Source organism: Solanum stenotomum, chromosome 6 (genome assembly GCF_019186545.1).
Source record: "Solanum stenotomum isolate F172 chromosome 6, ASM1918654v1, whole genome shotgun sequence".
Taxonomy (NCBI): domain Eukaryota; kingdom Viridiplantae; phylum Streptophyta; class Magnoliopsida; order Solanales; family Solanaceae; genus Solanum; species Solanum stenotomum.
The window spans coordinates 39,119,769-39,134,376 of record NC_064287.1 but is presented as its reverse complement, the minus strand read 5'-3'; the positions used below and the strand labels follow the sequence as shown (position 1 = coordinate 39,134,376).

The following is a 14,608-nucleotide window of genomic DNA, read 5'->3' as shown; positions in this document are numbered from 1 at the left end:
CAAGTCTCACACATGCCTAAGGGACCTTCATGAGCCCTTTCACGGACCATGGTCAAGACCACTGGTCGTTGTCTTTGGGCAGTGTTTGGCCAAGCTTGGGGCAGTTTTGGCCTTTGGCTTAGGCATGCCCTTTTTAGCTTGGCTCTTGACCTTGCAACCCCAACCAAACCTTAGAAGGTCTTCTAAACTACGGGGTCTAGTACGTACTTGGACGTTTAACTAATAAACACATTAACCTTTGATGTTAACCCCCACATTTAGGCTCTAGTTTAACTTATCATTTTCTGAGTCGTTACATCACTTTAGCAGTCAGGGCTTCACGTTAGCGAGCCTAGCCAGCTCAGGCCATGTTTCTTAAGTGGCCTTGACATTGTTTAAGCTACTTCTATTTATGAAGCCAGTGGCTCACTTAAGAGAGGCCCTCCTTTCTTGCCCAATCATTTTAGCGGCATTAGTGGCTGATTTTACGACACATGCATTAGTCTTAAGAGTGGACTTAGCCAGCTCACACTCCAAGTTTGTAAATTCAATTGTGAGAGTAGTGGGACTCTGATTCTGGTGATTCAAAGATTGGTCTGATTAGGCAGCCTGGGCTACGCGTTAGAGTGTTTAGGAAGCCTTCGTTTGTGATTATTTTAATCCTAAAGGGGTTGTCCAACCCTTGCCTTAAGATTTTATGGTGTTCTTTTTGCATGTTGTTTGCTTCATTTTTTAGCCTCATATTATGTTCCATTTTGGGACACAAGTTTGGGGAGGATATTAGGACCTTTTGACGGTATCAATTTCAGAATTTCTAGTGCGGATCCCATATTTCTTATTTTTACTCCAATTTTGGTCCATCTTTATTTTATGTTATTTTAGTGCCTTAAGGATTATATTAACAAAATAATTATGTAATTTATAGTGTGGCAGCATTCGGAGGTTGTTTGGAGGGGAAAAGCTCTAGAGACGTGATTTGGAGCACGCGCATTCAACCTAAAGGTAGAGGCTAAGGTTTTCCATTCCTTAGATTGAATTTGATTATGTGAAAGCATGTTGGTTTGTGTGAATTTGGGGCGGGTACCTATTTTATCATTCTATATTACTTTGAAACCATGCTTTAGACTTTATCAGGCATTTCGGGACTAGAAACATGTTGATGGATAATTGTAATTATACTTACCTTGTGGTGTGCCTTAGTTGTTGTTATTATTGATTGATTTGAGAATGTTTGGCCTTAGTCTAGCTTTAGAATAGTTATTGTCATAGACTTGTGATATTGGAGTCGTTTGGCCTTAATTTTGCTCAGATGTTATTTCGGATGGCTTAGCTCCATGTAGACTAGTGTAGTTGACTTGGGTCTGATAGAATGAGCTTTAGATTAGGCGTTAACTCATCCTTGTCAAACTTCTATCCATTCTCCCTCTTCCTATGTCCCCATGATTATGATTGTGATATCGGGCTTTGCTTGGTCTCTTAGGATTGGAGTTGGTTCAAGCTTGAAGTATTGTACTGATCATTTGGGACTGGACGTCTTTCCATAGAGGTTTTTTTATGACGAGTTGATATTGGATCCTTCGGAAGACATTATAGTCGCAGAATTAAAGATTTGGTCATACTGCTCTTTATCCTCTACTGAGTTGATTTATACTTAATCGCAGATTAAATGTATGGATATTTGATCTTCAACCACAGTCCATGATTTGGGCTCATTATCCTCTACGGAGTTGATATCTATCTATTTGTTCTTGGTTACTTGGAGGATATACATGATTACAGGTCCGAGCTATGTCCTCTATGGTCGTTTTTCGGAGATCTATTCGCAGATCGAGCTCTAGGCTACGCATCATTTGGTTCTAGACTCACCATGACTTGTTCTTAGTAGTTATAGCTATTATGTGTAACCATTGGGCTTATAAAGGCCCATTCAAGTTTTTACTTAAATTTGTGCACGAGTATACCTTCTGGTTTTATGGGTCCCAGTTAGATTTAACTAGATCTACTTACTTCATTTCTGTTATTAGTACACTCGTGTGCTTTCTTTTAGCTTTCCATTCTTTTGACCTCTATTTGTGTTTTATTCTCGCATTTCATATTTCTTTTATCCTCTTGCTTAATCAGTCTATGATGCCTACTGAGTACATGTTCTTTTGGTACTCATGCGACACTATGCATTTGTTCTATGATGTAGGTTCGAGCACCTGCTACCAGCATTGATATTCGATTATGTTGTAGCTTCAGTTCAGAGATGAGGGTTAGCACATGGCGTCCTGGACTTACTTATCTCTATCTATACTTTGTTGGCTCGTCTTTTCTATTTTTAGACAAGCCTTATAGATTGGGTCCACTTTTGGGGCTTGCACTTTTTTTAATATTAGAAGCTCTTACTTGTGGCTTCCAGGTTACAAGAGGGATCTTATTGTATTTATGTTTTGGTTTGCTTCTGCCCGTTCTTCTATTTTTGTTGTTATATTATCGTTTCCACTTTGTTTCTACCCTATTATCCATTACTTGATTTTCTGGGTTATGAATTGACTTAACTACTGGTGTGGTTATAGTAGGTGTCATCATTACTTATGAAATCCGATCATGACACTTCAATTAAAACTACTGATTGTAAGCTTACCATAGTTGGGAAGTTCATAAAGGGGAGACCAACTATCAAAGAGTTAAGAAAGTTATTTATTAGCCAATTTCAGCTACAGGGATCGGTTTAAATATCTTATTTGATTAGACAACAGAATCATCACTATGCAACTACTTGTGAAAGTAGAATCGCAACAATCAAAATTCATCTCCCTCTACAACTGCTATTTTTCTCTTAACTTCAACACTAAGAAGCTCTCTTTCACCGTAAATGCCATGTTTTCCCTTTCCATGGTTATTGACTAACTCGTCATCACATAAATATTACCAGTCTTTGTTCTATGTCAATAAGTTAGTGAATTAGACGCATACCACAAATCTCTTCCATCTGTTTAAAGATTGATTCAATGTGCCCCTATTAATGTAATCAATACAGTCTTGTTCTAGATTTTACGATTATGGCAGGTTGTTGGGATGTTGTGGTCGAATAGAAAGGAATAGTTGGAAAAGATTCATATAACTGTCCTCAACTTTATTGTTGATTGATATGTCTACCATATTGCGAATAAGTAAAGGGTTGTGCTCCATAGCTAATATTAATAATAGTCTAGGAGTGACATAGTAAATGATTTGTAAGAAGTGTGTCAAGTCAAACATGGACAAATAAATAGAGATGAAGATTCAGTAGAACTAATTAAAGAATTTCATTGAAAGTTTTTACCTACCACCCCTTTTAACACCTATTAAGGGGAGGATTCTATATATATAAAGTAATCCATTGAGGACGTGAATGTAGATAGTAGGGTATGAAGGTCATGAATAAAGATGGACGATTAGTATTTAGTAGGTAGGCAAGCATTGTCGTTGGGATAGACTTGGCAGTAGTTTAAAGCATCGCATATCATAATACTTCCTATGTCCCTAATTACTTGTCCACTTTTCATTTTTTTACTTGTCCATTTTGACAAATCAAAGAAAGGACAATTATACATCCATATAATTCATCTTCGCATTGAGCCAACAATAATAACAAACTCAGTGTAGTACCACAACGAGGTATGAGGAGGATAGAGTGTACTTAGATCTTACTCCTACCTCGTGGAGGTAGAAAGACCATTTTTGAAAGATCTTCGACTCAAGTAATGCACATCAAAGTTGCTAAAAAGAAAACACAAAAGTAAAGAGGACATAGCAAAGAACAGGGAATGCATAACATAGAATATCGGAAACATAAAAAAGCATTCCGAAAATAGGAACGATAACAATAACTAAATAATGTGATGTTTAGTAGGAGTAACAATAATTGTACGGCATGCAACTATGAGAAAAATGCTACTACTATTGGCATATCTAAAACTATGTTTGGAAACAAGTGAATAGAAGTATATAATTGGATATATGTCTACTTTATACAAGTTTAAGTGTCTACTTGTGCATAGCTAAAGTTGGAGGGCATAAATGTGAAATGAGGCCAAGTTAAAAGTTATATTTATGTATTATGCTAATTTGAATTGATTCATAAATAGTAAATTAATAAAATTGTCCTATTTATGATTTTTTAGGAAAAACAATTAATGTACTCCCTCTATTTCATACTCATATATATCATACATTCAAATATAGAAATACATTAAAGCTATTGGTGGAATTATCCAAAGAGGATGAACCCCTTTAATAGAAAAATACTAATACAATTTATACATGATTAAAATTATTCTAAATATATATATAATACATATTGGATCATGTTGAATCTCTTTAAATTCTTCCTTTTCTTATTTTTTGCATAAATACATGAGTCAGACAAAGTCATTTTAAGAGAACACAATTTTAGTGAAAAACTTCATAGAAGAAATTCCTCACTTCAGTGAAAAACATTCGACCATGTTTTTGTTTCTTGCTTTTCGGGATTGGATTCATCAGACTTTTCTATTTAAATTTCTTCTCTCGTGGTATCATTTCATTTTCACTATAAATCATGATTCGATACTTCCAAATGAAATCATAACAAACATTCTCTTAAGGCTTCCCACAAAGTCTCTATTGAAATGTATGTCTGTTTCGAAATCATGGCATCAACTAATATCTAGCCCTTATTTTGTCAACACTCATCTCAAATTAAACGGAAATCATAGAGTTGTATTTCCAGGCAGTGAAAAATACAAATTTTGTTCACTCCCTCACCTCTTTAACGAAGAACAACTCACTCAGGAGCTACTTCACATAGATCCACCCATTTTATCATCTTTTTTTGTGGGTTCTGCCAATGGGCTGATTTTTATTTGCAATCACGAAAGGGAGATGTGTATATGGAATCCCACCATTAGCAAGTCAATGAAATTACTTAATTCTCCTTGGGGTACCTCTTTCAATACTAAATATGGTTTTGGATACGATGACTCATGTGACGATTATAAAGCTTTATTTATTGATCATTATCATGATTTTAACAATGGTGAGGTGTACAGTGTGAGGATTGTCGTCACTATTTATAGTTTGAGGAGTGATTCTTGGAAAACACTCCATGACCAGCTTCAGGGGATATTTCTAATAAATCATTCGGGTAAATTTGTCAATGGGATGATTTATTGGATTGCATCCACGGGTATTGATGATGATGATGCACGCAACATCATTTCTTTTGATGTAGCAAATGAGACATGGGGAAGCTTGGAGATTCCCATTCGTGGAGAAGACCATTCTAATATCAAACTGGGAGTAGTGGGAAGTGACCTTGCTGTGCTTTATACTTGTCATATATGTGCTACTACTTCTGATGTTTGGATTTTGAAAGACTGTAGAGGTAATATGTCATGGACGAAACGGTTCACCATCGAATACCCTCAATATGTTGTGCTATATATGTTTTCTTCACCAAATTTCACATTTTCTATACACCTTCGCCAGTCAAATAAGGGGGACATTATACTTTCGATTCGAGGATTCATCATATTATTTGATGGTTCAACTAAAAAACTAGAACACATTGCTGCTGTTGGGGGATACAATCCTGCAGAAACCAATGCAGAAAGCATAGTTAATCCCCTAACGATATCCGGTAAGAATTCTACTTAGTTTTGTTGGTATGCTCCTTTGCACTTCTTTTTCTGTCAAATAGAGGATGAGACATTGAATATGTTTTTCTTGTAAGCATTTCTCCTTATTATTATATTAGTTTACAGTTATGTGTGTTGCGCGTAGTCCTCTATCGTCAATTATTATAGTACTGTTTGTATTCTAAAGCAATAAATCATTAACAATATACATGTTTCCAAAGCATTTTTTTTTGAATTATTGATGGATAAAAAATGTACAAAGATAATTTTTCATCAGAGATAAATCTCGACTTAAAAATAAGTTGATGTGGTCTGCTACATCTTTCACCAATTTAGTGTGAGTGTGAGTATATATCCTTCAATCCTCGTGTAGGGAGAAGGATTGTTCCGAATGATACTCGACTCAAGGAATGCACATTAAAGAAGTTAAAAGGAAAACATAGAAGTAAAGAAGACATCAAATAACAAGGAAAGCATAACATAGAAGCAAGAAAACAAGAGCAATAACAAATATTTTCTTTATTTTCTCTTGAATTTCGGCCTCATCTCACTACAAATATGCTTATTGTGAATCCACACATGGAGACACAATAACAAGAATATAGTATGCTAAAATTACTGAATTCTGATGAACTCGTAGGTGAAGTATAGTTCCACCCTTACCTCTACAACTACATCATGTTATATATGATAAGAAGATCCACTTCTTGTTGATTATAATAAATGAGATTATTTTCTCAGTTTGCAATTTAATTTAATAAATGATATTTACACAACAATGTCAAATATGGGTCAGTTCAAGTTCTTTTCTTTTGTGCATATGCATACACTGCAGTTTTGTTTCTACTCGCGTTCTCATTCAAATTGTTAGTACTTTCATCACAATGTTTGTCAGAGTAAAAAAAGATTCGACAATTAATTCACCAAAGAAGTAAAAACAAAGAAAAATATTGTTTCAAAAAGAAATTATCAGTTTAAGACAACAATTTACATCATCTAGCTTGACCTTTGAAAAAATAATATAAAACTCCATGACTTTTGTTACATGTAAAAAGTGACAACATAAAAGGAGGAATGCTTATAAGGCTACACACAATACAAGAAAATATGATTAGAGATTCATAGATATTCGCCGGTTACTTCAATGGTTGTTGTGGCATCATTATAAACGACGTTAGTTAATGCTCCAGACAACTGAAATAAAGTAGGAACCAATACCAATTTGTGTACAAAAGTAGAAAATAATTATCGTTTGACAATATATAGATCATGCACTTCACTTACAAAAATGGCACGTGACTTCAAAAAAAATGAAACAAGGTCAAATATACCTATGTATTATTAGAAATAGTTCCAATATGTTCTTTGTTATAACTTCATCCAAATATATCTCTCTCATTATACTTTGACATAAATTTGTCCTTAATTTTGATGGAAGGACACATATCAAGTTTAAAATCAATTGATACGTCCCCAATTATAAATACCTGGTTTTTTAAAATACTCACCCATTTAACCCGGTCTGATAATAATATTTTCATCCCCTTTTCTTTTCAATAGACAAAGCTTTAAAGCTTGTTCTTCCACATTAATTTTTGCTTTGTCTATGTCAATTTCAATCCAATAATTCCAAAACATAATAGTCCACGGAAAAACATAGGAGGAATATATTGACCCCATTTTTTAAGAAATACAAGATGCTCATTGAATGACCTGGATCGAACTAATCCATTGATCCCGATAGCATAAATCCTTCCCTTCGTTCACTACAGAAAAACAGGGGTTATTACGACGGGTTTTTATGCATATTACGGCGGTTTTCAACCGTCACAATGCAATATAAAGACGTTTCCTGAAAATGTTGTAATCCCGTCTGTCACAAACATATTATGACGGTTTTTCGAAAACTGTCGTAATTTATATATACAACCGTCATAATAAATTTATAAAACCTCCGTAGTATTCCTTTGTTAATGCGATATTTTTTGTTGTATAGAGCAACATTTTACAACCGTCGTAATTGTAGAAAAATAAATCATTTATCTATTACAGTGGTTTAAAAACGCCGTAATATTTAGTTCATGACACCGTAAATTATTACATTTTCTAATTTTGTCAATCCATATTTACAGCCTCTTTATTTCACCCTATATATTTAAATTTCTATAATTAATAGCTTTAACAAAACATTAAAATCATATGAGCAAAAGATTCATCACATTAAACAAAAAGCACTCCAAAATTACATAAAAAATACTAATGTTTTGAACTGTTATTCAAAGATCCAACTTATATCAAAATACTAAAGCTTTGAAGTGTTTTCCAAAACTCCAAAATTACATCATCAAAATAGTAATTTCAAGTGTCATTCAACAAAAATATTCAAAACAAGATCCGAAAAATGATTTCCTTAGTCCATCATCATTGTTACTTTCATATGAAGATTTCTAATCGATAGTTGCTCTGATTGATGATTGACGAGCGCCACTTTCTATATCTGATGCCTGAAAAAAAATAATTAACAGGCAAGTTGATGATCATACTCCAAGAAAGAAATACCTATTTGCTAGAGAAATTGGTATGTAACAGTTAATGCTAACATCCTTGATACAATTCAAGGTGACTTTGGAATTGGTATGTAGCAGTTAATGCTAACAGCCTTACTCATCTTATATTTATTCTCAAGAAGACCAGTAACAACTCACATGAGGTGTTATGACCATATACATATATAATGATTATCTTCTCAATTGCAAGTACCACATCAAAGTAATTTATGATAGATATTTACGATGGTCATACCTGTGGAGGAGGTGGAAATAAGTGAGCAAACTCTTTAGGGACATTCCCTATGTACTTTTGATATAAGCTAAGTAGTGCATTCAATTGTGATTTCATACTCGTCATCTCTTGCTGCCAATTTGGAGGTGGAGCTCTAGCGCTAGATGAACTCACATCAACATGCCAGGGGCGGCTCAACGTTATCGGAGGCCTAAAGCGAAATCTTAATTAGAGGCCTAAAATATAAATAAACTTCACATGCATTTATTTAAAATTTATTTTTCTAACATTTTTAAATACAAATTATTACTTAATATATTTTTATATATAAATGATTTATTTGATTTCTTTTTCAATTATTAGTTTTAAATAAGATTTTATCAATTCAACGTTGAAAAATATTATTTTACTCGGACAATCATTATATGAATTGTTAACATAGTTCTACAAGTAATAAGTTGACAAATTTCAAATAAATATAAGAGTTAGAACCATAGCTTTGATGAAGTTGATAATTTGTTTACCCCACATTTTACTATGGTTGTTGTAATGCTTGAAAATCTAAGAAGAAATGGAAAAATAATTTACAATTCACTTTGTTCAACACTTTTCAACTATTAATTGATATTTTTGATAGAATATTACTCTAACTTATCAACAATTTAAAGAAGAGAGTGTAAAAGGAGTTAAAAAGAATAAAATAATGTGAGTATTAGTGGAGAGTGTAAGAAAATAAAACAATATTTTCTTGATTTCTTCTATTGAATGGGGTTTAAGAGAATAATTTTAAATATATACTTTTTATCATAAATAATTAATGTTTTTGTATACAAAATTAACACATAATTTATTCTTGGTAAAAAATTGAGGCCCCCTAAAATTGGGAGCCTAAGGCCAATGCCTTATTTAAGTATGCATAGAGCCGGCCCTGCAACATGCTTAAATCTCCTAGATGTCTGTTTGAATGCTATAGTTGGAACAACACCCAAGCCTAACCCTTGAACACGGCCCGGGTGTTCGGGAACGAGTACTATACCAAGTGCATCATTTGGTGAAACTTCGACAATACTTTCTGGCCTTTGACGATGAATATCTTCAATTTTCTCCTGTGCAAAAGAAAAACAAGCATAATACTGTTGTCATATACCAGTTGATGACTCTATATTTAAATATGTAGATCTAACCAACTTCTTCCCTCTCAGATTACAAACTTTAGACTTAAATGTGTGAAGTTTGAAGACTGAACTGCTTTCACTGTACGTTAAATCTTACTACATTGCATTTCATCTCTTAGGATCACTCATCCAGCCCCAGGGATACCTAACGAGCTAATTCAACATATTCCATTACAGTCAGAACATATCAAGGGAATGTCTTGGCCTATACATCAGTAGAAGCTTGTTAAAATCATGGCTCTTCATAGCTTACCTAGGCTTATGCAATGAAGCATTTCCTATGCTGATATCTTTGTTCCATCAGCAGAGGAACACTCATTCATAAAATATCCATACAACAACATCAACTAAGCCTCAACCCCAAGCAGATGGTATCAGCTACTATCTATTTAGACTCATCACAATGATGAACCAAAACATATACAGAAAATGCAAACGATAACATTAAGACTCTGTCACCATAACCAGAAACCTAATTAAATAGCTACTAGAGAATACTTACCCCAATCTCTCTAGCCGCCTCACTTACATAACTTCCATCTTTTCTCTTATGAGTCTCGGTCCACATTTTTCCTCGATCAACATCTTTCCCCTTGGCCATCTGAAATTTTCAAATAGATACTAGAGTAATCGTATATAAGAAGAAGCAAACATTTGCTTCTTCTTTTCAAGAGTGGTAGAGATACATCATTAAAAGACTAAACATCCGAGCTTGTAATTCGATAACAAAACTATTATGTTGATGATTAGAAAAGAGAAATATATATGCAATATGAAAATTTTATATGAGTACTCAAAGAACAGACAAAATAAGAATATATACATTATAACTTTTAAGTTGGTCCAAATTCAGTAAGAAAAAAATTTAGATTCTTGAATACCTTTAAATTACTAAATGAATATTGAAAAGCAAAGGGCATGAAGAATGCAGTACAATTGCATTACCTTTTCATATTGTGAAGAAGACTTTATAAGTTACGAGTGATTTTTTTGTTCTATACACGTCTAGATAGGGAAGAAGAAAACAATAATGTGTAAAAAAAAAAATACATTTAAATAAATTAATGAATTCCTTCAATGGTATTACTTTTAATGTGCACTGATAATGTATACTAGTTAATTTCTTTTATACATATAAATAAATTAATGAATTCCTTCACATGACAGAACGTTTTAGTGTTGCATGCAATAAAGTGAATCAAGAATTAATTTAAATTGGAGGTTTGAATTACAATTGTGATATTCTTGAATTTCGTTGTTAGAAATCATATATATCTCTGAATGAACTCATCTCCCCACAAATATGCTTACTGCAAATTGATAGAAAAATAACAAGAAGAACGATGAAGAAAGCAGATTGAAATATGCAAAAGAAGAAAAATTATTACTGCACAACTCTCTTATCTTCAATAGCAATCAGAATAAGTCAATATATAGACTTTTATAGAAAGTTTTTTGCTACGCATAAGACCCACAAACCCACGACTACGAGGACTCCTAAGAGTCTCTACTAACTCACTAAAAATCTGCCCACTTCCTAATAATTAGGAGTTGAACATTTCAACAAAATAAAAAGGCCAACAAACATTAAATAAATGATTCCTAAACAAAATAACACTTCCAACACAAATCACCGTATAAAGAAAAAATAATAAATATAGGGTTTCCTCGTATGAGTGAATAGCCAAATTACAATTGAAATGAAATCTTAAAGAAAAATTAATGCAATTACGAAGGAATCACAAAAAGTTGGAAAATAGTACATCAGGTTCACTTTTGTTGATAAAGTATATATATATACACACAAAAGAGCCTTTTTATTAAAGGCAAGGAGTGAGGGAGACAATTACAAATTTTCAAGTACAACACATTAGTTTCAAGTATAAAGGCGATGAGGGGCTGCTAACTCAACAATTCAACCGTATACATCATACATTAAAAGAGCTTTAAGTTTTATGTTCTAAAACTACAGAAAATAACTATAAAAAATATTTACTCAAGGTAGGTTACTTAGTAGGTCATCATAGGTATTTATGATAGGTACTAATTGGTAATCTAGTGCAAATGTTAACTAACATTTCACCATAGATTAAATTACGTTAACAGTGTAAGAAATGTGTTTACATTGTTGATATATATAAATTAAAACAGTTTCAAAATCACCAAGACAACGAAGTGCGGTACGACCACTATTGAATCTCGAGCAGAGGGATTGGGTGGCTACATGTATTTTAACCATTTAAATAAAGAAAAGGATTAAGGTTTATAGAAAATCGTTTAAACTATAATAAAATTGTAACACTTCGGTCTTAGAAAGAGCTAATTTTAGAAAGAACTAAATTAGAAAGAGACAATTTGAGATTTGTTCAAGTTAGTCTTAAATTGTGAGTTTTGGGTCAACTTCAAACGACCATAACTTTCAGCACGGATGAGTTAGGTGGCCCATAGGTATCAAATGAAAGCTCTCTGAGTCCTCTTTCCAACGCCACTGAGTTTGCTAAATTTCGAGTTCGGATGAGGGAGATATGCCCGATTGAGTTCAGCCTGTCCGATTAAGGAAATTCATCCGTTTTAAGGAGTGGTATTTTGGTCTTTTCCTTACCCCTACTAGCCTAGCTCATTTTTGTTTATCTTTTAAGGGTCTAAATTGATTGGAATCAGTTTTAGTCATTCCTAAACGCGCTTAGGGTTTTAGAGAGAGGTTCAAGAGGAGAGAAAGGAGAAGTTCAAGCGTTCGTTCAAGATTCTTGCGATCTTCGAGGAATTTCGCCAAGGATTTGATCCTTACAAGGTATGTAAGCTTTCAGAGTTATGGATTCGTTCATCCTCACACCAATCATGAGTTCCTTGATTTAATTTCGTCCATGAAATTTGTGTATTGAAGTTCTTGATGAGTTTTCTTGAAAGTTCCATTCTTCAATCTTTATTATTGGAGTTTGATGAGTTCTTGAGGCGAGGGTTTGAGTTTGAGAGTTGTTCTTGAGGAGATTTGAGTAAGTTTTTATTTACTCATGTTGAGTAAATCTTCCGCTCATGGGTATTGAGTCAGGCCAAGGGTTCACTTGGGGACCAACAATGGTTCTCGAGTGTCAGTTACGTCCAGAGTATAGGCTCGGAGCATGACAAAAATAGAAGAACAACATTTAGTCAATGATTAATATCATTTTGATACTAAATATAACATATACAATAAGCAAAACAATGCATTGTTCATTCTAGTAAACATGAAACAAGAAATGACAACTGTAATTAGCATCGGTGGAGACATCCAGTCATACTTATACATAGATAAAAATAGGATACAAAGGTCATTCAATAAATATCAAAATCAGAGATGTCAATGCTTCATTGTTTCGATCCATTGAATCTGAGCTCAGATTAGTCATACACATTAGCTTTGACTTACTAAAAGTTCAAGAATACCCAATAAGTTAATAAACCACACCAATTATTTTTCACGACTATTAATTACTTTTTCTTTTGCGCAGATGCATACATAGTAAAGAACATAAGTTTGCAGATCTACTTCTTGTTGATTGTAATAAATATGAGATTATTTACTCATTTTGTAATTTAATTTAATAGAGCCCCAATCAAACATGGGTTAGTCCAAGTCCTTTTCTTTAATTTTGTGCATATGCATACATTGCAATTTTGTTTTTCCTTAATCTCATGTTCTCGTTCAAGTTGCTAGTGTTTCATCACAATGTTTGTTAGAGTGAATCAAAATTCGATAATTAATTCACAAAAGAAGTAAAAAAATAAAGAAAAAGATTGTGACAAAGAGAAATTAGCAATCTAAGACAAAATTTTACAACATCTAGCTTGAACTTCTAAAAAATAATATACTACAACATAGTATTCCATAACTTTTGTTACATGTAAATAGTGACAACATAAAAAGGAGGAATGCTTATAAGGATACATACAATACAAGAAAATGTGATTAGAGATTCATAGATATTCATCGTTTACTTCAATGGTTGTTGTGGCATCCTATGTAGACAGTTGCAGGAACACCAACGCTTCAACAACAACAACATACCATTGTAGTCCCAAAAACAGAGTCTAAAAAGTGTTAACATTCTGTTTTTTGAAGACCCCTCCGAAGAAGAGTATATCAACATAAAATTTCACTCTCTAGAGACTTACCGGCATTGAATTTGAGGTGGATATTGTAGTTTGGCATGATGTTGGTTGTGGCTTCTTTAGGGTTTTATATTTGAAACAATTGCATATAAGGGTCACTTTTTGAGAGTTTTTAACCAAAATTGTCCCTTATTTATTGTAATTGGTTTATTATTACATTTTACATATTACTTTACGCATCTTTAGTCCATAGTGGAACATTTCTTTTCAATCTAATAGAATTAACCTAATAACTTCAAAACATAATATTTAAAACAAGCTAAAACCAACTGACTCGGCCGATTTGATCCAAAAAAAAAGAAACTAAAGATGCTCAAGATAATATTTAAAGGACAAGATATTGTGCATTTTTTCTTCACCTGCTCACCATAAAAAAAATTACCATCAGAAAGAAAGAAAATTTAGTATTAGAAAAATTAGTGTAATGACATTAATTTTGACGTTATTAGGTGCATACATCAATTTGCTTGTTTATAATTCAATACTTCCTTATAAACAACTTTATTTATGTTCCACTATAAAATAAAGTAGGAACCAATACCAATTTATGTAAAAAGGTTAAAATAATTAGCGTTTGACAATATATAGATCATGCACTTCACTTCCAAAAATGACACATGGCTTGAAAAAACTATGCCACTTCCACCATGTTATCTATTGGATCGGTGGACAAAGTATGCGGCCAAAGAAAAAGCTGATGACCTTTCAAATACAAGATCACATGCTAATGATTTGAACTCTTCCACCGTATGGCTCAATAACATTATGATACACTCTCTTGGGCTCTCCAAATGAGTTACTTGGTCTGAGAATCATTATAAATTTGTGTATCAAAGATTGTTGCAACTATGTGAAGATTTTGATGAACTTTATACGAGGTTG

At 33.1% G+C, this 14,608-nt stretch overlaps 1 protein-coding gene across 1 annotated transcript; it reads left to right on the top strand.

Annotated features, from left to right (window-relative positions):
- The first annotated feature begins 4,449 nt into the window (after window positions 1–4,449).
- Window positions 4,450–5,640, top strand: LOC125868721 (F-box/kelch-repeat protein At3g23880-like). Its single transcript, XM_049549307.1, has one exon. The coding sequence runs from the start codon at window positions 4,450–4,452 to the stop codon at window positions 5,638–5,640; it is 1,191 nt and encodes a 396-aa protein (XP_049405264.1).
- The last annotated feature ends 8,968 nt before the right edge of the window (window positions 5,641–14,608 follow it).

What these genes read in the sequence shown, in the direction of transcription:
- LOC125868721 (XM_049549307.1), top strand. Translation starts at nt 4,450, where the DNA reads ATGTTTTTGTTTCTTGCTTTTCGGGATTGGATTCATCAGACTTTTCTA.